Here is a 24,367-nt window from a genome sequence, read left to right on the forward strand (position 1 = left end):
CAGTGTGCTGGATGTTGAAAAGTGTGAGTGCAGTTACTATTGCAAGGAAGAAGGTGCTCAAAAAGCTGAAAGACCCAAAGGTAAGTTAGTCACTCGGACCACATGAACTGCACTCTAGAGTTCTGAAAGAGGTAGCAGTAGAGATTGTGGAAGCATTAGTAATGATCTTTCAAAAATCATTGGACTCTGGCATGCTGTCACTCCACTCTTTAAGAAAGAAGGAAGGCAGCAGGAAGGAGATTATAGACCAGCTAGCCTAACCTCAGTGGTTGGGAAGATGTTGGAGTCAATTGTTAACGATGAGGTCATGAAGTACTTGATGACGCAGGACAAGGCAGGACAAAGTCAACATGGTTTCCTTAAGGGAAAATCTTTCCTGACGAACCCATTGGAATTCTTTGAGGAGATTACAAGTAGGATAGATAAAAGGGATGCAGTGGATGTTGTATATTTGAACTTTCAGAAGGCCTTTGCCAAGGTGCCACACATGAGGCTGCTTATCAAGTTAAGAGCTCGTGGGTATTACAGGAAAATTACTAACATGGTTAGAGCATTGGCTGATTGGAAGAAGGCAGCAAATGGGAATAAAAGGATCCCTGTCTGGTTGGCTGCCAGTGACTAGTGGTGTTCTGGAGGGGTCGGTGTTGGGACCACTTCTTTTTATGCTGTATATAAATGATTTAGATGATGGAATAGATGGCTTTGCAGCCAAGTTTGCAGATGATATGAAGACTGTTGGAAGGGCAGGTAGTGTTGAGGAAATAGGTAGGATGCAAAAGGACTTCGACAGATTAGGAGAATGGGTAAGAAAGTGGCAAATGAAATACAAAGATGGAAAATGTATGGTCATGCACTTTGGTAGTAGAAATAAATCTGAAGACTATTTTCTAAATGGGGAGAAAATACAAATATCTGAGATGCAAAGGGACTTGGGAGTCCTTGTGCAGAACACCCTAAAGGTTAACTTGCAGGTTGACTCGGTGGTGAGGAAGGCAAATGCAATGTTAGCATTCCCTTCAAGAGGTTTAGAATACAAGAGCAAGGATGTGAGGCTGAGGCTTTATAAGGCACTGGTGAGGCCACACCTTGACTATAATGAGCAGTTTTGGGCTCCTTATCTAAGAAAAGGTGTGCTGGCATTGGAGATTGTTCAGAGGTGGTTCACATGGATGATTCCGGAAATGAAATGGTTATCATATGAGGAATGTTTGATGGCTCTGGGTCTGTACTCACTGGAATTTAGAAGGATGAGGGGGAATCTCACTGAAACCTTTCGAATATTGAAGGGCCTAGACAAACATGGAAAAGATGTTTCCCATGGTGGGAGAGTCTAGGACAAGAGGTCACAGCCTCAGGATAAGAGGGGTGTCCATTTAAAACAGAGGTGTGGAGAAATTTCTTAGGCAGAGTGTGGTGAATTTGTGGAATTTGTTACCACGTGCAGCTATGGAGGCCGGGTCGTTGGGTGTATTTAAGGCGGAGATTGCTAGGCTTTTGATTGGACACAGCATCAAAGATTACGGGGAAAAGGCTGGGGAGTGGCACTGACGAGGGTCAAAAAAGGATCAGTCATGATTGAATGGCAGAACAGACTCAATAGGTCAGATGGCCTAATTTTGCTCCTCTGTCTGATCATCCAATCGTCTCCCTAGTAGTGGTAACTTCGCACCTTATGACCCTGATGCTTGGAACTTCCACATACTGTTACTGGCTTCCACAGTGAAGAGTGATGCAAAATACTTACTCAATTCATCTGCCATTTCCTTGTTCCCCTTTACTACCTCTCCAGCATCATTTTTCAGAGGTCCAATAACCACTCTCACCTCTCTTTACGTATCTGAATAAACTTCTGGTATCCTCTTTAATATTATTGCCTAGCTTACTTCTGTATTCCATCTTTACCTTTTTAATGACTTTTTAGTTGCCTTCTGTTGGAATTTAAAAGCTTCCAAATCCACCATCTTTCCACAAATTTTTGTTCTATTATTTCCCCTTTCTGGTGCTTTTATGTTGGCTTTGACCTCTTGTTAGCCACATTTGTGTCATCTTGCTTTTAGAATACTTCTTCCTCTTTGGGATGTATACATCCTGTGCCCTCCAGACTGATCCCAGAAACGACAGCCATTACTGCTCTGCTGTCATCTATTCCAGTGTTCTTTTCCATTTAATTCTGGCCAACTCCTCTCTCGTACCTCTGTAATCCCCTTTACTCCACTGTAATACTGATACACCTGAATTTAGCTTCTCCTTCTCAAATTTCAGGGTGAATTCGATCATATTATGATCACTCTTCCCTCAGGATTCTTTTACCTTAAGCTCCCTGATCAATTTTGGTTAATTGTACAACACCCGATACACTAGTGGGTTCAACCACAAACTGCTCTAAAAAGCAATCTTGTAGGCATCCAGAAACTCTCCCTCCTGGAATCCAGCATCACCCTGATTTTCCCAATCTGCCTGCATATTGAAAGCCCCCATGATTATTGTAACATTGCCCTTTTGACAAGACTTTTCCATCTCCTGTTGTAATTTGTAGACGACATCCTTACTACTGTTCGGGAGTCTGTATACAACTCCCATCAGGGTCTTTTTACCCTTGAAGTTTCTTATCTCTATCCACACCTACTGATCCTCTGCCACCTTGTTCTAATGATTTCATTTCATTTTATACCAAGAGAGCAACGCCACCTTGTTTGCCTTCCTGTTCCTGTTTGCCTTTTGATAGTGTACATCCTTGAACATTAAGCTTCCAGTTATAATCTTTTCTCAGCCACGATTCAGCGAAGCTGACAACATCATACATGCCGATCTGTAACTATGCTACAGGTTCATTGACCTTATTCCGTATACTGAGCACTTTCAGTCCTGTGTTCACCCTTTTCAATTTTGTCTGCCTTTTACATTGCAGCTCATCCTGCTGACTGCAACGTTGCCCTGTCAGGAGTTGCACTACATGTCGCCTTTGTTTGTAAACCAACTACTTCATCCTCAGAACTACCACTCTGGTTCCCATCCTCCTGCCAAATTAGCTTAAACCAATTTGATAGGGAGGCAGAGCCTTAGAACACAGGCCAGAAATGTATGTAGAAATATTAATATAATTGGAAGAAGCAGGAACTGGCAGGAATCGTACTCAGATAAATGGAAAATGTCTGTTTTTGTTGGAGGGCAATCATCCCTCAGAGAAATAATATGGGTCCAACCACATACAACTGTATTCCCAAAGACAGACCCCTCAGTGAGAATGAATTCAGGTCAATGCCTTCCTTGTTGTGGTTTGGCCACCACCTGTTAAAGATCCAGTCCTTCCACACTCAGCTCAATCATGAAGTAAGTGAGAAGATGATAGATAACCAGGAGCTGATCTCATAGGCCTGCTTCACCCTTCAGTAAGGCCATGGCTGATCCCGTACCTCTAACACTTTCCTCTTCTATCCCCCGATTGTCACAGTGTACAAAAATCATGCTCAGTACTCCAACTTGCTTACAATATATTTCTCATCTTGACCTTAACTAGTTGACCCATACCCCGAGACTATAACCCAAATTTTAAACTTGGCAGCCAGAGGAATCCGCCTCTTTGCCTCTTCCTTTCCAGACTTCCATCACTTCCCACAAGACACCAGGAGCAGAATCTGGCCACTTGGCACTTCGAGTTCTGCCATTTCATCATGGCTGATCCAATTCCCTCTCAGCCCCAAGGTCTAGCCTTTAATGACACTTTTTCTGATTCTTTTAAGCCAACATCCTTCCTATCCTATTTCAACAATCATTCAAGTGAACTCTTGACCCCAAGGCAACCACATCATAGAACATGACAACCCTAATGTTGTGCTGAATTAGTTAAACTAGTAATTAAATGCCTAACTAAACTAATTTCTTCAGCTGACACAATGCTCACATCCTTCCATTACCTGCACATTCATGTGAACATTCAGAGCCTCTCAAATCCCTCGAGGATATTTGCCTCCCCCACCAACCCTGGCAGCTCGTTCCAGGCACCAACACTCAAACAATCTGCACATCTCCTTTGGACAAAAACACAAGAAACCAATGCTAGATCCTTCATAATCTTATAAATCTCTATCAGATCTCCTCTCAGTCTCTGTTGCTCTAGAGAAAACAACCCAAGTTTGTCCAACTTTGTCCTTTAGCACACGTCCTCTGATCCAGGCAGCATCCTGGTAAACCCCTTCTGCAAAGAGAGAGGGAGGGGGAGAGGAGGAGGAGAGTGAGAGGATGGGAAGAGGGAGAAGGGGAAGGGAGGGAGAGGCAGTTAGGGGTGAGGAAGAGGGAGTAGAGGTGAGGGAGTAGAGGGGGTAGGGGTGAGGGGGAGATGGGGAGGAGAGAGGGGAGATGGGGAGAGAGGGATGGGAGAGGAGGGATAAGTAAGGGGTAGGGGAAGGAGGGGAGGGGTGGGGGAAGGAGGGGGAGGGGTGAGGGAAGGAGGAGAAGGAGGGGGTGGGGGAAGGAGGGGGAAGGAGAGAGCAGAGAGGAGGAGAGGATGGAGATAGATATAGATATGAGGGTGGGAAAGAGCAAGAGTGAGAACAAGCGAGATTTCAATGGAAAACTGCAGTTGATGTCACACTCACCTCAGTCAGCTTGACCATGATGACGAAAGCTTCCTCAGAGTCTGGCCAGCTCAGCTGGGTCCATGTCTGTTTGATCTTGAGGTAGCAGGTTGCAATATCTACAGCAGAGTTGCTGTGCTTGGCCTTCTCTCCCAGGCTCTCCAGCTGTGGAAATGTAACTGAAAGTTAGTCTCTGTAAGGACTGTACGTCAAAAACACATCCACCCCATCACTGTAAAGCAACGTTAGGGCAAAATATGCAATAAATGTCTGAAAATTTAGGACATCTTTTGAATATTGATGAACAGATGACTGTATAAACAAAAGCACACCTCGCCCCATCACTGGCAGTTCAGTTTGGGCAGGAGTGATCGATTGCTCCATGTTCCATTTTCATTGCTTTTGATATGATGGGGGGGAGGAGGTATTAAAGTGGTAGCATTACTATCAGGGAAAGTATCGCAGACAGGACTGAGTGGGAGGCTTGTCTACTGAAAAATGAAAAAGAGATGACCACATTAATAGGATTATCTTATAGACCACCCAATAGTCAGTGGGATTTAGAGGAGCAAATTTGTAGAGAGACAGACTTCAGATGCAGGAAAAATGAGGTTGTGAGAGTAGGTGCTTTTAACCTTCCACAAGTTGACTGGGACTCCCATCCTGTAAAAAGACTGGATGAGATAGAGCTTGTCAAATGTGTTCAGGGAAGTTTCCTTAATCAATATATCGAAGTCTCAGCTAGAGAGAAAGCAGTATTGGATCTCTGATTTGGGAACAAAACAATGCAGGGACACGTCATTGTATTTCCATTATTTTCAAGATAACTTTAGAGAAGAATAGGTCTGGTCTGTGGGCTGAGATTCCAAATTAGAGAATGGTCAATGTTGATGGCATCAGAAAGGAGCTGGCAAGTGTGGATTGGGACAGGTTTCTTGGCAAAGATGTGCTTGGTAAGTGGGAGGCCTTCAAAAGTGAAATTTTGAGAGGACAAAATGTGTATGTTCCAATTAGAATAAAAGTCAAAGCTGGCAGGTTTGGGGAAGCTTGGGTTTTGAGAGCTATTGAGGCCCTGGTTAAGAATATGAAGGAGATGCAGAGCAGGTAAAAGACAGTGCCTGTCCTCGGGAAAGCCTCAGTGCTCTGCAGGGCCAGCAGCATGAATCGTTTTCATTGCAGCTGAATCTGTATTTGTGAGGGATCAAAGCACGATCGGTTACTGTGCATCACCTCCACTAAGCAAAAGCATTTGTTTACAAGTGAAAATAGGCCATCTGGCCCATCGAGTCTGCTCTGCCATTTCAGCATGGCTGGTCTATTTCCCTCTCAATTCCACCCTCTGCCTCCTCCTCAATCTTTCATGCTCTGACTTAGTCTCACCATCAGTCTCTGCCTTAAATGCACCCAATGACTGGGCCTCCACAGATTCACCACCTGCTAGCTGAAGAAATTCTTCCTCTTCACTGTCCTAAATAGATGTCCCTCTATTCTGAGGCTGTGCCCTCTGGTCCTAAGCTCCCCAACCAAAGGAAACATCCCCTCCATATCCACTCCATCTAGACCTTTCAACATTCAATAGGGTTCAACGAGATCCCCCCTCATTCTACTGAAGCACAGGCCCAGGGCCTTCAATCGCTACTCACATGATAACCCATTCATTCCCAAAATCATTCTCATGAACCTCCTCTGAACCCTCTTCAATGTCATCACATCCTTTCTCAAATAAGGCCACAAAACTGCTCAGAGTACTCCGAGTGAGGCCTCACCAGTGCCTTGTAAAGCCTTAACATTACATCCTTTGTGTTTTATATTCTAGTCCTCTTGAAATGAAGGCTAACATCTTATTTGCCTCCAAGTACCCTGAAACCTCATCTTTATCAATTGACTCCATCCTTTCAACCACTGAGGTTAGGCTAACTGGCCTATGATCTCCTTCCTTCAGACTCTCTCCCTTCTTGAACAGTGGAGTGATATCTGAAATTTTCCAGTCTTCTGGAACCATACCAAAATCTATTGATTCTTGAAAGATCACTATTAATGCCTCTATAATATTTTCAGCTACCTCTTTTAGAACCCTGGGGTGAAGTTCATCTGGTCCAGGTGACTTATCTTTCTCGAGACCCTTCAGTTTCCCAAGCACCTTCTCCCTAGTAACGGCAACTTCTCTCACTTCTGCCCCCTGACACTCTCAGACTTCCGGCATACTGCTTTGTCTTCAAGAATGAAGACAGATGTAAACTATTTATTCAGTTTGTCCGCCATTTCCTTCTACCTCGTTACTATCTCTCCAGCGTCATGTTCCAGTGGTCCAATATCTACTCTCTCCGCTCCTTTACCCTGGATATATCTGAAAAACTTTTGGTATCAATTTTGATATTATGACTAGCTTACCTCCAAATGTCATCTTTCCCCTGCCAATGGTGTTTTTGGTTGCCTATGAGGTAGATTGTGAGGTCAAGAGTCGGTCTTATTGTACTAGAGGGTTGATCATCTTAAAATAGCAATATAGAAACTGCTCTTGAGCTTAGTAGTGCCTGTGCTCAAACTTTTGTATCTTCTGCCCTAAGGGAGGTGGGGAGGAGAGAAAATGTGGATGGGGTTTCGATTAAGTTGGCTACTTCACCAATGCAGCAAGAAGTGTAGACAGAGTCCGTGGATGGGAGGCTGCTTCCCATGATGAGCTGAGCTGCGTCCATAACTCTCCACGGTTTCTGAAGGTCTAGGGCAGTCTAGCTGCCGTGCCAACTTAGTAAGTTCCCTTTAAAGTTAATGGTTTCAGTTAGATGTTAATTAAATCTTTTCTCAGTTTCATTCCAGGCAAACCATGTGTAAACTGTGCCGGGGGTCTGATGCAGATGAGCTTGAATAAATGCACCTTTGCATGGGTAATACAAAGCTGGGTGCTGGTGTGGACTGAGGAGGAAGCAGAGGGGCTTCAGGGGATAATATTCTGGTTAAGAGAATGAACAGGGAGGAATTCAAAGTAGAAAAACTCTGAAGCCTTTCACTTTGCTCACTTAAGTGGTGAGAGGCCTCGTCAACCGGGTAACAGTTCAAAGGGGCTCGGGTGTCCCTATACATGTAACTGAAGCAAACATACAGGTTCAGCCAGAAATCAGAAGGCAGCTGATACGTTGGCCTTTATTACAAAAGGGATTGGAGCACAGGAGGAGAGGTGCTTTCCTCCCATTATTTTGGACTCTGATGAGAGGGCATTTTATCAGCAGATAGGTCTCCCCACATAAAGAATGATATATCTGTGATACACGCAAACATCCAAAGTTCAAAGTAAATTTATCATCAAAGTGTACTGTCACCATTTCTTGTGGGCATTCACAGTAGATATGAAGAAACACAACAGAGTCAATGAAAACAATAACGCAGCCCACCAACTTCCAGCACCAAGAGATTTCACCTCTGAGAGGGGATTAAACAGCCCGAGCCTACATCCCAGAGGGAAGATTTCTCTGAAATGTACACAACTCTTATGGTGCTTACGATTTTGTTTGAGAGTATGGGGATCTTACTGGTCAGGCCCAGGGGTATTGAATGAGCTCCTTCTGCCCCAGATGCATTGCTTAACTCGTGTTATTTTTTCTGCGGACATGTTACACCACGTACATCATGGAGAGGTCAATTTGGTTCACATGTGCAATGCCTGAGGAATTTGGCATCAAACCTTCAATGAGACAGGACTGGTGAATATATGTGGCAGTGAAGGAAATGGAGCATGTCACACCATATAGTCATCTAACTCAACTGATTATCTCAATATCTCTGTTATTATTCATAATCTACCCACCCCCCAACCCGTCAGGATGACAGACATGGAAACAGGCCCTTCCACCTAATCTGTCCACATGTTCCAAGGAATCTTCAGGAGCTAGTCCCATTTGCCTGCATTTGGCCCACATTGTACTTAACCTATCCTTTCCATGAAACTGTCCAAATGACTAATATTGTACTTTTACCTGCCTCTGGCAGCTCATTCCACTCTCTGTTAAAAAATACTCATTTAAATTATTCCCCTCTCACCTTAAACCCAAGTTTAGACTCCCCTACCCTAAGTGACCATCTCCGCCCCTCATGATGTTATAAACCTCTATAATGTCACCCTCTCAGCCTCCTCAACTCCAGAGAAAGTCATGACCTGCCCAGTCTCTCTTTATTACATCTATCCACCAATCCAGTCCCTCTGGACAACTCACCTATCCACCAATCCAGTCCCTCTGGACAATTCACCTATCCACCAATCCAGTCCCTCTGGACAATTCACCTATCCACCAATCCAGTCCCTCTGGACAATTCACCTATCCACCAATCCAGTTCCTCTGGACAACTCACCTATCCACCAATCCAGTCCCTCTGGACAATTCACCTATCCACCAATCCAGTCCCTCTGGACAACTCACCTATCCACCAATCCAGTCTCTCTGGACAACTCACCTATCCACCAATCCAGTCCCTCTGGACAATTCACCTATCCACCAATCCAGTCCCTCTGGACAACTCACCTATCCACCAATCCAGTCCCTCTGGACAATTCACCTATCCACCAATCCAGTCTCTCTTTATAAAATCTATCCACTAATCCAGTCCCTCTGGACAATTCACCTATCCACCAATCCAGTCCCTCTGGACAATTCACCTATCCACCAATCCAGTCCCTCTGGACAATTCACCTATCCACCAATCCAGTCTCTCTTTATAAAATCTATCCACTAATCCAGTCCCTCTGGACAACTCACCTATCCACCAATCCAGTCCCTCTGGATAACTCACCTATCCACCAATCCAGTCCCTCTGGACAATTCACCTATCCACCAATCCAGTCCCTCTGGACAATTCACCTATCCACCAATCCAGTCCCTCTGGACAATTCACCTATCCACCAATCCAGTCTCTCTTTATAAAATCTATCCACTAATCCAGTCCCTCTGGACAACTCACCTATCCACCAATCCAGTCCCTCTGGATAACTCACCTATCCACCAATCCAGTCCCTCTGGACAATTCACCTATCCACCAATCCAGTCCCTCTGGACAATTCACCTATCCACCAATCCAGTCCCTCTGGACAATTCACCTATCCACCAATCCAGTCCCTCTGGACAACTCACCTATCCACCAATCCAGTCCCTCTGGATAACTCACCTATCCACCAATCCAGTCCCTCTGGATAACTCACCTATCCACCAATCCAGTCTCTCTTTATAAAATCTATCCACTAATCCAGTCCCTCTGGACAATTCACCTATCCACCAATCCAGTCCCTCTGGACAATTCACCTATCCACCAATCCAGTCCCTCTGGACAATTCACCTATCCACCAATCCAGTCTCTCTTTATAAAATCTATCCACTAATCCAGTCCCTCTGGACAACTCACCTATCCACCAATCCAGTCCCTCTGGATAACTCACCTATCCACCAATCCAGTCCCTCTGGACAATTCACCTATCCACCAATCCAGTCCCTCTGGACAATTCACCTATCCACCAATCCAGTCCCTCTGGACAATTCACCTATCCACCAATCCAGTCCCTCTGGACAACTCACCTATCCACCAATCCAGTCCCTCTGGATAACTCACCTATCCACCAATCCAGTCCCTCTGGATAACTCACCTATCCACCAATCCAGTCTCTCTTTATAAAATCTATCCACTAATCCAGTCCCTCTGGACAATTCACCTATCCACCAATCCAGTCCCCCTGGATAACTCAACTATCCACCAATCCAGTCTCTCTTTATTACATCTATCCACCAATCCAGTCCCTCTGGACAACTCACCTATCCACCAATCCAGTCCCTCTGGACAACTCACCTATCCACCAATCCAGTCCCTCTGGATAACTCACCTATCCACCAATCCAGTCTCTCTTTATAAAATCTATCCACTAATCCAGTCCCTCTGGACAATTCACCTATCCACCAATCCAGTCCCTCTGGACAATTTACCTATCCACCAATCTAGTCCCTCTGGACAACTCACCTATCCACCAATCCAGTCCCTCTGGATAACTCACCTATCCACCAATCCAGTCCCTCTGGATAACTCACCTATCCACCAATCCAGTCTCTCTTTATTACATCTATCCACCAATCCAGTCCCTCTGGACAATTCACCTATCCACCAATCCAGTCCCTCTGGATAACTCACCTATCCACCAATCCAGTCTCTCTTTATTACATCTATCCACCAATCCAGTCCCTCTGGACAACTCACCTATCCACCAATCCAGTCCCTCTGGACAACTCACCTATCCACCAATCCAGTCCCTCTGGATAACTCACCTATCCACCAATCCAGTCCCTCTGGATAACTCACCTATCCACCAATCCAGTCTCTCTTTATAAAATCTATCCACTAATCCAGTCCCTCTGGACAACTCACCTATCCACCAATCCAGTCTCTCTTTATTACATCTATCCACCAATCCAGTCTCTCTTTATTACATCTATCCACCAATCCAGTCCCTCTGGACAATTCACCTATCCACCAATCCAGTCCCTCTGGATAACTCACCTATCCACCAATCCAGTCCCTCTGGACAATTCACCTATCCACCAATCCAGTCCCTCTGGACAACTCACCTATCCACCAATCCAGTCTCTCTTTATAACATCTATCCACTAATCCAGTCCCTCTGGATAACTCACCTATCCACCAATCCAGTCCCTCTGGACAACTCACCTATCCACCAATCCAGTCCCTCTGGACAATTCACCTATCCACCAATCCAGTCCCTCTGGACAACTCACCTATCCACCAATCCAGTCCCTCTGGACAACTCACCTATCCACCAATCCAGTCCCTCTGGACAATTCACCTATCCACCAATCCAGTCCCTCTGGACAACTCACCTATCCACCAATCCAGTCCCTCTGGACAACTCACCTATCCACCAATCCAGTCCCTCTGGACAACTCACCTATCCACCAATCCAGTCCCTCTGGACAATTCATCTATCCACCAATCCAGTCCCTCTGGATAACTCACCTATCCACCAATCCAGTCTCTCTTTATAACATCTATCCACCAATCTAGTCCCTCTGGACAATTCACCTATCCACCAATCCAGTCTCTCTTTATAACATCTATCCACCAATCCAGTCCCACTGGACAACTCACCTATCCACCAATCCAGTCCCTCTGGACAATTCACCTATCCACCAATCCAGTCCCTCTGGACAACTCACCTATCCACCAATCCAGTCCCTCTGGACAATTCACCTATCCACCAATCCAGTCTCTCTTTATAAAATCTATCCACTAATCCAGTCCCTCTGGACAATTCACCTATCCACCAATCCAGTCCCTCTGGACAATTCACCTATCCACCAATCCAGTCCCTCTGGACAATTCACCTATCCACCAATCCAGTCCCTCTGGACAATTCACCTATCCACCAATCCAGTCCCTCTGGACAACTCACCTATCCACCAATCCAGTCCCTCTGGATAACTCACCTATCCACCAATCCAGTCCCTCTGGATAACTCACCTATCCACCAATCCAGTCTCTCTTTATAAAATCTATCCACTAATCCAGTCCCTCTGGACAATTCACCTATCCACCAATCCAGTCCCCCTGGATAACTCACCTATCCACCAATCCAGTCTCTCTTTATTACATCTATCCACCAATCCAGTCCCTCTGGACAACTCACCTATCCACCAATCCAGTCCCTCTGGACAACTCACCTATCCACCAATCCAGTCCCTCTGGATAACTCACCTATCCACCAATCCAGTCTCTCTTTATAAAATCTATCCACTAATCCAGTCCCTCTGGACAACTCACCTATCCACCAATCCAGTTCCTCTGGACAATTCACCTATCCACCAATCCAGTCCCTCTGGATAACTCACCTATCCACCAATCCAGTCTCTCTTTATTACATCTATCCACCAATCCAGTCCCTCTGGACAACTCACCTATCCACCAATCCAGTCCCTCTGGATAACTCACCTATCCACCAATCCAGTCTCTCTTTATAAAATCTATCCACTAATCCAGTCCCTCTGGACAACTCACCTATCCACCAATCCAGTCCCTCTGGATAACTCACCTATCCACCAATCCAGTCCCTCTGGATAACTCACCTATCCACCAATCCAGTCCCTCTGGACAACTCACCTATCCACCAATCCAGTCCCTCTGGATAACTCACCTATCCACCAATCCAGTCTCTCTTTATAACATCTATCCACTAATCCAGTCCCTCTGGATAACTCACCTATCCACCAATCCAGTCCCTCTGGACAACTCACCTATCCACCAATCCAGTCCCTCTGGACAACTCACCTATCCACCAATCCAGTCCCTCTGGATAACTCACCTATCCACCAATCCAGTCTCTCTTTATAAAATCTATCCACTAATCCAGTCCCTCTGGACAACTCACCTATCCACCAATCCAGTCTCTCTTTATTACATCTATCCACCAATCCAGTCTCTCTTTATTACATCTATCCACCAATCCAGTCCCTCTGGACAATTCACCTATCCACCAATCCAGTCCCTCTGGATAACTCACCTATCCACCAATCCAGTCCCTCTGGACAATTCACCTATCCACCAATCCAGTCCCTCTGGACAACTCACCTATCCACCAATCCAGTCTCTCTTTATAACATCTATCCACTAATCCAGTCCCTCTGGATAACTCACCTATCCACCAATCCAGTCCCTCTGGACAACTCACCTATCCACCAATCCAGTCCCTCTGGACAATTCACCTATCCACCAATCCAGTCCCTCTGGACAACTCACCTATCCACCAATCCAGTCCCTCTGGACAACTCACCTATCCACCAATCCAGTCCCTCTGGACAATTCACCTATCCACCAATCCAGTCCCTCTGGACAACTCACCTATCCACCAATCCAGTCCCTCTGGACAACTCACCTATCCACCAATCCAGTCCCTCTGGACAACTCACCTATCCACCAATCCAGTCCCTCTGGACAATTCATCTATCCACCAATCCAGTCCCTCTGGATAACTCACCTATCCACCAATCCAGTCTCTCTTTATAACATCTATCCACCAATCTAGTCCCTCTGGACAATTCACCTATCCACCAATCCAGTCTCTCTTTATAACATCTATCCACCAATCCAGTCCCTCTGGACAACTCACCTATCCACCAATCCAGTCCCTCTGGACAATTCACCTATCCACCAATCCAGTCCCTCTGGATAACTCACCTATCCTCCAATCCAGTCCCTCTGGACAATTCACCTATCCACCAATCCAGTCCCTCTGGACAATTCACCTATCCACCAATCCAGTCCCTCTGGACAATTCACCTATCCACCAATCCAGTCCCTCTGGACAACTCACCTATCCACCAATCCAGTCCCTCTGGACAACTCACCTATCCACCAATCCAGTCCCTCTGGACAATTCACCTATCCACCAATCCAGTCCCTCTGGACAATTCATCTATCCACCAATCCAGTCCCTCTGGATAACTCACCTATCCACCAATCCAGTCCCTCTGGACAACTCACCTATCCACCAATCCAGTCCCTCTGGACAATTCACCTATCCACCAATCCAGTCTCTCTTTATAACATCTATCCACCAATCCAGTCCCTCTGGACAATTCACCTATCCACCAATCGAGTCCCTCTGGACAACTCACCTATCCACCAATCCAGTCCCTCTGGACAACTCACCTATCCACCTTTTCCTATAACATCCTCATGGTGGTCAAACCCAGTTCTCAATGTTGAAAGCACACAAACCTATGGCGGCAGAATCTGGGATGAGGAGCACATTCACAAAGTAAGCAGTTCTTCGTCAAAGATTCTGCCCCATCCAGTTGCCAAGCAGTGGTCATCATAATACAGTGACCAAAGACTGTAATACCTGATCTTTCTGTACCGCTCGCTGGACCATCTCCACTGTATTGTTGTACACCATCTGTAACCACCTTGGCAAAGAGTCGCTGAACCATTTGTGGAAGTCGTTCAGTGGAAGAGAGTCTTCGCTGGAAAACAGAAACTCAGGTGGTTACACAGTAAGCTGAGGCGCTAAGATCATTTGCTAATTGGGCGTTTTGACAGATACAATTGTTAAAGTGAAGACATGGTCGCACAGCAACAAATATTTCGCTGCTCATACTGGACAACATTCATTAACCCCTTCATTCCCAGAATCATCCTCATGAACCTCCTCTGGATTTTCTCCAATGACAACACATCCTTTCTGAGATCTGAGGCCCAAAACTGTTGAAAATATTCCAAGTGCAGCCTGACTAGTGTCTTATAAAGGCTCAGCATTATCTCCTTGCTTTTATATTTTATTTCTCTTGAAATGAATGCCAGCATTGCAGTTGCCTGCTTTACCACAGACCCAACCTGTAATTAACCTTCTGGAAGTCTTGCGTGAGGACTCCTAAGCACCTCTGATGTTCGAATTTCCTCCCTAGTTAGATAATGGTCTGCACTATTGTTCCTTTTACCAAAATACATCATCATACACTTCCCAACATGGTGTTCCATCTGCCACTTCTTTCCCATTCTTCCAATCTGTCCAAGTCCTGTTGCAATCGCATTGCTTCCTCAGCACCACCTACCCCTCCACCTATCTTCATACCGTCTGCAAACTTTGCCACAAAGCCATCAATTCCATTATCTAAATAATCAACAAACAATGTGAAAAGCAGTGGTCCCAATACTGACCCCTAAGGAACACCACTAGTCACTGGCAGTCAACCAGGAAAGGCCCCTTTATTTCCACACGCTGCCTCCTGCCTGCCAGCCGTTCCACTCTCCATGCCAGTATCATTCCTGTAATGTCACAGGATTTTATCTTGTTAAGCAGCCTCACGTGTGGCACCTTCTCAAATGCCTTCTGAAAATCCAAGTAAATGACACCCGCTCCCTCTCCTTTGTCCACCCTGCTTGTTACTTCCTCGAAGAACTCTAACAGATTTGTCAGGCAAGATTTCCCTTTACAGAAGCCATGCTGACTTTAACTTATTTTATCATCAGTCTCCAAGTACCTCTCATCCTGAAAACTACAAAACCCGAGGACGCGGACTGCGACCGCCGGTCCCGAGGGGATGGACAGTGACAATTCGAAGTACATTTATTACCCCAAGAGTGCAGACTGTGACCACATACTGACAGAGAGTGCACACAGTGAGAGTATGCAGACTGTGTGAAATATCTGTTTCCACTGCATGAACACACACGCACCAAAAGGTACATCACACGTGGTAAGACCGTAAGACATAGGAGCAGAATTAGGCCATTTGACCCATCGAGTCTGCGCTGCCATTCAATCATGGCTGATTGTTTTTACCCCTCCTCAACCTCACTCCCCAGCCTTTTGCTCGTACCCTTTGTTGCCATGCCCAGTCAAGAACCCATCAATCTCTGCCTTAAATACAGCCAATAACCTAGCATCCATAGCTGCCTGTGGTAACAAATTCTACAAATTCACCACCTTCTGGCTAAGAAATTTCTCCACATCCCTGTTTTAAATGGATGTCCCTCTATCCTGAGGCTGTGCCCTCTTGTCCTAGACTCCCCACCATGGAAAACATCCTTTCCACATCTACTGTGTAGGCCTTTTAACATTCAAAAGGTTTCAATGAGACCCCCCCCCCCCCATTATCCTTCTGAATTCCAGTGAGTACAGATCCAGAGCCATCAAACGTTCCTCATATGATAACCCTTTCATTCCCAGAATCATCCTTGTGAACCTCCTCTGAACTCACCCCAATGCCAGCACATCTTTTCTTAGATGAGGAGCCCAAAACTATTCACAATATTCAAGGTGCAGCCTCACCAGTACCTTATAAATCCTCAGCATCACATCCCTGCTCTTGTCTAATCTCTCTAAGTCCTTCTGCATCCTCCCTCTTTCCTCAACTCTACCTGCCCCTCCATCAATCTTGGTATCATCTGCAAACTTGGCTGCAAAGCCATCCATTCCATCATCTAAATCATTGACATACAGCATGAAAAGAAGTTGTCCCAAACACTGACCCTGAGGAACACCACTAGTCACTGGCAGCCAACCAGAAAAGGATTCTTTTATTCCCACTCACTGCCTCCTGCCAATCAGCCAATGCTTTAAACATACAAACAAGCTAGATAAACTCAGCAGGTCAGGCAGTATCCGTTGAAATGAGCAGTCATTTCAATGGATGCTGCCTGACCTGCTGAGTTCATCCAGCTTGTTTGTACATGTTGATTTGACCATAGTAGCTGCAGTGTACTTTGTGTTTAATGCTTTAAACATGTTAGTAACTTCCCTGTAATACCATGGGCTCTTAACTTGGTAAGCAACCTCATGTGTGGTATCTTGTCAAATGCCTTCTGTAAGTCCAAATATACAACACCCACTACATCCCCTTTAACTATCCTACATGTAATCTCCTCAAAGAATTCCAACAGGTTTGTCAGGCAGGATTTTCCCTTAAGGAAACTATGCTGACTTTGTCCCATTGTGTCCAGTGTCACCAAGTACTCCATAACCTCGTCCTTAACAATTGATTCCAACACCTTCCCAACCACTGAGGTCAGGTTAGCTGGTGATAAACAGATTGGAATTGCTGGCTAACTGCACAAGCCTTCACGTCACCGTGTTCTCGTTTGGAGGACTCTGCATGAGGATATATGTTTTGGAATAGACTTACCTTGGTGAAAGGTAAATTTGTTGATGCAGGAGCTGTTTGAGCTTCTGGTACAACTGGTAGAGACCCTCAATAACTGCCTTGCTCCTGCCACCTCCAGTGCTTACCACTTGTTCCTGCAGATCCTCGGCCACCTGATGATAAACAAATCACATCAAAAAATCAACATTGCTTCTAAAATGCACAAATTTTCCTCCAGTCTGCTGTTGGACTGATGACAGAGCCAGCGATCAGTACTGAGCTGAGACAAACGGCCAGCATATAACTTGAGTTGTGTCACAACTCACAGATACAGGCCTGTCTTCACTTCTGATCCAGACTTCCACAAGCTATCAGGAGCCAGTACTCCAGAACATTTGGTTCCTCTTGGGCGAGTGTGCTGAAGTTAAACACATTTTTGTCAAAGAGCACAGAACTAAAACCAGACACGTTTAGTCTGCAAGGCCCCATTCGACAAGCTAAGCTCATTCTGTTCTTCAAGCCTGATTCTGATTGATCCATTTAATTTTTTTTAATACTTTTTTTATACTTCATTTAACAGAAGTATCGCCAGAGGCCAAAATGCCTCCAACATTACACAGTCATTGAATATTTTCAAGAGTGAGATTTTTGAACAACAGGGGAGTTGCAGGTAATGGGGAGCCAGCAGGGTTCCTGTGTGATGTACTTTGTACCACTCCTGCACCAGCACACCCTGTTTATGTTCAATGAGTGTAACTGTCAATGAAGGAAGTGGTGTCTCTGGCTCTTCCCCTTCCTTCATCAGGACAGAGACAAGCTGCAGATGTTCCAACCATGCCAGGCACAGGTAGGTGTGCTGTAAATTCCTGGGACTGAGGGAAGTGAGAGCTGAGCCAGAGGTCCCAGCATGGGAGGGGGGTGGTGAATGAACATACCAGAGAGAAACGGCCAAAACAGTAACAGCATATCCACGTAGAGCCAGTTGTTACACTAACGTTCCAGAAAGTTCTGAACTCTCTTACAGGTAGACATTGCAACCAACACAGCCCTCCTGGGATAAAATCATAGCTACCCACGCATCAATAGACCTTAACCAATGCAGTAAAATTTATCAGTTCTAATACAATTTTCCTCATACCTAAAATGTCTAATCCTGAAACTAACTTTACCAATCCATTCTAATCTCAGATAATGATCAGCAATGCTTGTCAGTTCTTCCATTTCTGAACTGTATTGTGCAATTTGCATAGTACATTGACAAGTTGTGACAAAAGGGCTAATTCATTTAGCCAATGGCTTATTTAATTCATTGAGAAGGGTGAGTGGTGTAAGGTGTATGTGAATCTGAACCAGTTAGTTCAAGTCTAATCAGCTCCAGGTGTTGTTCTTTCCCAGAAATGGATTGACTGGCAATCCTCAAGCTCTTTGTCAATGAAAGAGTTAATGAAGGGAAATGGGTTTATTTGGTGTGGTTAGTAAATATTCTGATCCCAAATTCTCATTGTGGTTGGAAAAGGGCTGCTGACAAGAGTGCACACAGTCTTATCTAGCAGCCAGCAAGGATTGACATAATTACATTTATTCTTACCAATTTCTGGATCTGCAGATAGGTGATATTGAATAGATTGACTTTAACAGTCCTGTGGGAAAAAAAACACCACAAGTTACGAGCACTCAAGCATCATAATGGAATACAAAGCTGCCCAGCTGCTACGAGTCACACTTCCAAATTAGTTTTCATCAGAAAGTGTCAACCAGCTGATGATATGAGATAGCACCGAAAGCAAATGGACAATTGATCTATAAAATTATGTCCCTAATTGCATCACAAGCCACTAATGAAGACTCACTGACATCATCAGCAGGCTCTCGTGCACACGATCATTGGAGTTTAACAGCTACGTGTTCTGTGATTCACAAGTGATTAAGCAATGCATAGAACCTACCCTGTGAAAATCTTCAAACGCTTTTTCCGGTCGTTTGTAAGGTCAGTATTCAGCTGATCTACAAACAACACCAGGGATTTCACATTTTCTTCCTCCGTCTGAAAAAGGGTATGAAGTTCAAATTTAGAATATTTTCATAAATTAATCATTACTGAGGTATCTAAGTAGAACCCAATCTAAATCAAAATGGGTACCAGGTATAGTTTATAACTGGTATACATCAAAAGAAGGTGTGACATTGCAGTTCCAAAGTATTCTGCGAACGAGTGCAGCATGTCAGTGCTCCTGTGTTATGAGAATGAAGTTAGTTGGGGGTCCCACTCCTGACCCAGTGGTGTATGTATGTGTGCGTGTGAGTGTGAGTGTGCGTGTGCGCGTGTGTGTGTGGTGAATGGATGTGGTCCAAAAAGAAAACAAGTTTCTTATCGAAATTTCACCTCATCCCAGAATGATTGTGTCTGTCATCACTCCATCTTTTCAGCTGTGAAGAGGGTTAGCAGTGAAAGCAGGTATCTTTCAACCAGTTTGCACCTGGATTAGTCAGTGGCCCTCGGAAGAGGTCTAAAACCTCTGGGGTCTTTGTGGCTGTGAGTGTACAACGTATTAAGAAGGGAGAGAGATAGTCTTATTACACATGTTGGTACACACTGTGATGGTCTATGATGGTGGAGCCAAGGTATGTAAACTCTTGAACTACCTCCAACTCATAGTTGTTGATGATAATGGCAGGGGAGCACTCAACGCCTTGGCCCAACACGTTGGTCTTCTTCAGGCTGACGGTAAAGCTGAAGTCCCGACAGGCTCTTGAGAAGTTGTTCTTGACTGTCCATCACGTCTCTCCCTAGACTCTGAGTTCAACAGACGGATCAGACAGGCAGACTCAACATTCGCCAGCCTGACAAAGAGAGTCTGGGAGAACAGAAAGCTGACGACGCACACCAGGATTGCAGTCTACAGGGCCTGCATCCTCAGCACACTGCTTTACGGCAGCGAGACCTGGAGCCTCTACTCCAGACAACAGCGGCGTCTCAACGTCTCCACCTTCGCAGCCTGAGACGCAGCCTGGACGTCAAGTGGACTGACCGAGTCACCAACAATGAGGTCCTGGCCTGGACCCAGATACCCAGCCTCTTCACCCTGCCCCAACAACGCCGTCTCCGCTGGCTGGGCCACGTACACCGCATGTCAGACGGGAGGATCCCGAAAGACCTGCTGTACGGGGAACTGGCCTCCAGCAAGAGAGCACAAGGGTGGCCCCATCTTCGTTTCAAAGATGTCTGCAAGAGAGACATGGAGTCACTGCACATGAACGTCGAGAGGTGGGAGGACATTGCAACCGATCGCTCTCGCTGGAGGCTGGAACTACGCAGAGGTTGGAAAAGAGAAGTTGAGGCTTGCTGCTGAAGAAAAGTGCACTCACCGTTAAAACAGCACCAAGACAACACCAGAGGACAGCGCCTTCAAGAGCAGTCGCTGCAGCTGAGGCCGTCACTCCCGTGTGGGCCTCTACAGCCACAACAGACGCTGCTCCAACAACACAGACTGAAGCAAGACTTTCCAGGCGCAGATCCATGGTCTTATGAGACTAACGGATGCCACATAGAGATAGGTACACACTAGTGGAAGTGAGAGGTTGATAGAGACAAGAGTTGTAAATGATACCGCAGAGACAGCTTCAATTATTAAAGTACACATACGTCTCCAAATATTGCCAACACTTATCTTCTTGCAGACATTCTCAGTAAATCAAAGAAATACGATAAAATCAATGAAGAACTACACACAAAGACTGACAAGCAACCAATGTACAAAAGACAAATTGTGCAAATACAAACAAAAACAAATAATAATAATAATAATAATAATAATAATAATAAATAAGTGGAACTGAGAACACGAGATGCAGAATCCTTGAAAGTGAGACCATTGAGCAGTGGATGTAGTGTACATGGATTTCAGCAAGGCATTTGATAAGGTTGCCCATGCAAGGCTCATTCAGAAAGTAAGGAGGCATGGGATCCAAGAAGACCTTGCTTTGTGGATCCAGAATTGGCTTGATCACAGAAGGTAAAGGGCAGTTGTTGATGGTTTGTATTATGCATGGAGGTCGGTGACCAGTGGTGTTCCTCAGGGATTTGTTCTGGGACCCCTACTCTTTGTGATTTTTATAAATAACTGGATGAAGAAGTAGAAGGGTGGGTTAGTAAGTTTGCTGATGACACAAGGTTGGGGGTGTTGTGGATAATCTGAAGGGTTGTCAGAGGTTACAATGAGACATCAATCAGAACTGGGCTGAGAAGTGGCAGATGGAGTTCAACCCAGATAAGTGTGAAGTGGTTCATTTTGGTAGGTCCATTTTAAAGACAGAATATAATATAAATGGGAAGACTCTTGGTAGTGTGGAGGATCTGAGAGATCTTGGAGTCTGTGTTGACAGAACACTCAAAGTTGCTGCGCAGGTTGACAGTATTGTTAAGAAGGTGTATGGTGTATTGGCATTCATCAACCATGGGATTGAGTTCAAGAGTTGTGAGGTAATGTTACAGCTATGTAAGACCTTGGTCAGACCCCACTTGTGGTACTATGTTCATTTCTGGTCACCTCACTACAGGAAGGATGTAGATACTATAGAGAGAGTGCAGAGGAGAGAGTGCCTGGATTGGAGGGTGTGCATTATGTGAATAGGTAGAGTGAACTTGGCCTTTTCTCCTTGGTGCGACGGAGAATGAGAGGTGACCTGATAGAGGTGTTGAAGATGATGAGGGGCATTGATCGTGTGGATAGCCAGAGGCTTTTTCCCAGGGCTGAAATGGCTAACGTGAGGGGGCATAGTTTCAGGTGCTTGGAAATAAGTACCAAGGGGGTGTCAGGGGTAAGTTTTTTTACACACAGAATGGTGGATATGTGGAATGCACTGCTAGTGGTGGCGGTGGCAGTGGATACGATAGGGTCTTTTAAGAACCTCTTAGATACATGGAGCTTAGGAAAATAGAGGGCTATGCATAGGGAAATTCTAGGCCGTCTCTAGAGTAGGTTCTATGGTCAGCACATCATTGTGGGCCGAAGGGCCTGTAATGTGCTGTAGATTTCTATGTTCATTAGTTCTGTTCAGTGATCAGTTCAGAGTTGTGGTGAGTGAAGTTACCCTCGCTGGTTCAGGAGCCTGGTGCTGATAGGGAATAGCTGTTCCTGATTTCGGTTCTTTGCAGAAATGGGACCTGTTCTGGGGGTCTCACGAGTGGCCGTCTTTCAATATGCCAAGGACGCAGCCTGGAAGATTAGTGCACCTTCAGGGTGCCGGATTTCCGAGGACCTGGAGGCGGGCGGTCTCGAGGTCAGTGCCACTGCCTGGTGTGTTGTGGGAGATGGAAGATTGGAAGCAGTGTGATGGCAGTGTGCTCACAGCCCAGGAAAAGCTACGCAACAGACATTTAACACCATAAATCAGCAAATTGTTTTGCTATGTCTCCCCTCTCACGGTGAAACAGGGACACTAGGGAGAGAGAGAGAGAGAGCCTGTGGTGTGTCGAATACCGGGTGAACAAGTAGTCTTTGGGGTACTGTGAGCCTGTGTTTTTATCGATGCTTTGCCACACACTTGAGTGCTCGGCAGGGGTGCCGATGCTTTTTTGCTGGTGGGGGAGGGGGCAGCACCGCCTTGCTGCTGCTTATGTGAGGGAGGGGGGAGCTGGGGGGGCTTTGGAGTTCTGACCTTTAACTGTCACTCATTCTTTGGGGCACTCTTCTTTTCGTGGATGGTTGCAAAGAGAAAGCATTTCAGGATGTATATTGTATACATTCCTCTGACATTAACTGTACCTATTGTACCTGGTAGCGTGGGACCGAAGGCGCCTGTACCTCCTTCACGTGTTTAGCAGCAAGAAGAGGGCATGGCCTCGATGAGGGATGCTGTTTTCTTGCGGCAGAGCTCCTTGAAGATGTGGTCAATGGTGGAGAGGCCTTTACCCGTGATGGACTGGACTGCATCCACTACATTTTGCAGGCTTTTCCATTCAAGGGCATTGGCGTTTTCATACCAGGCTGTGACGCTACCAGTCTGGATTCTCTCCATTGTGCATCTACACAAGTTTAGATGACATCCCAAATCCTGTGAAGGTTTGGGCTGTATCCATTGGACGTTGGCGTTTCCATACCAGGCTGTGACACTGCCAGTCTGGATATGCTCCACTGTGCATCTTCACAAGTTTGTCAAAGTTTTAGTCACATGCTGAATCTGCACAGACTTCTCAGTACATCAGAGAAACAGGCCACTCAGCACATCTAGTAGAAGTGTTGCTGTGCTTTCTAGGACAGGTCACGTGAAATGATAACGCCCAGGAGTTCAAGGTGACTGATCCCCTCCACCTCCGCTGACTGCCATGAGGAACCCGGGTTCCTCCTCCTGTATTCAATAGTCAGCTCTTTCACTTTGCTGACATTGAGTAAGAGGTTGTTGTGGCACCGTTCAGCCAGATTTTCAAACTCCCTTCTACATTCCAAGTTATCACCACCTTTGATTCAGCTTACGACAGTGGAGCTGTGCTTAGCCCCACAGTATGGGTATAAGGTGAGCAGAGCAGGGGCTGAGCACACAGCCTTGTGGTGCACCTGTGCTGATGGAGATTGTGGAGGAGATATTGTTGCCAATCTGAACTGACTGAGGTCTGCAAGAGAGGAAATCATGGATCCCATTACACAAGGAGTATTGATGCTTAGGTCTTGAAACTTATTGATTAGTTTTGAGGAGAGGAATCCAAATACCAAATTGTAGTCAATGAAGAACATGCCGATGTAAGCTGTTCAGATGTTGCAGGGCTTGGTGAAATAGCATCTGCTGTGACAGGGGGTAAAATGGAGCTGATCCAGTCACTCCTCAGGCTGGAGTTGATAGGTTTCCTGACCAACCTCCTATTACAGACAATAGGCATGGGGGCAGGTTACCACATTCTTCTTGGGCACCAGATGAAGCCTGCTTGAAGCAGGTGGGTACATCAAACTGTAGAAGTGAGAGGTTAGAAATGTCAAACCCTCCAGCCAGTTGAATAACACAGGCAGATGTTTTTCCAAGGGCTCATCCTCATGAAGGATGCTCTCACGTTGGCCTCAGAGACTGTCGTAGGCAGCTTGTATTTCATCACAAAAAGCAGTTATAAGAGGCAATGAGCTCATCGGGGAGCAAAGACTTGTCATCGATGTAACTTGGTTTTACTTTGTAGAAAGTGAT

General features: G+C 45.6%; 1 protein-coding gene across 1 annotated transcript in view; it reads right to left on the reverse strand.

The window, feature by feature from the left end:
• Positions 1 to 24,367, reverse strand: part of unc13d (unc-13 homolog D (C. elegans)) — a 141,121-nt gene that overhangs the window by 54,266 nt on the left and 62,488 nt on the right. The window contains exons 14-18 of the mRNA XM_059949030.1: positions 19,144 to 19,241; positions 18,786 to 18,837; positions 17,240 to 17,370; positions 14,458 to 14,578; positions 4,596 to 4,739 (exon numbers count right to left, since the gene is read on the reverse strand). Of these exons, the coding sequence (XP_059805013.1) occupies positions 4,596 to 4,739; positions 14,458 to 14,578; positions 17,240 to 17,370; positions 18,786 to 18,837; positions 19,144 to 19,241 (546 nt within the window). The remainder of the gene's footprint in view (positions 1 to 4,595; positions 4,740 to 14,457; positions 14,579 to 17,239; positions 17,371 to 18,785; positions 18,838 to 19,143; positions 19,242 to 24,367) is intronic.

This window comes from Hypanus sabinus, chromosome 23 (genome assembly GCF_030144855.1).
Source record: "Hypanus sabinus isolate sHypSab1 chromosome 23, sHypSab1.hap1, whole genome shotgun sequence".
NCBI classification, from domain to species: Eukaryota; Metazoa; Chordata; class Chondrichthyes; order Myliobatiformes; family Dasyatidae; genus Hypanus; species Hypanus sabinus.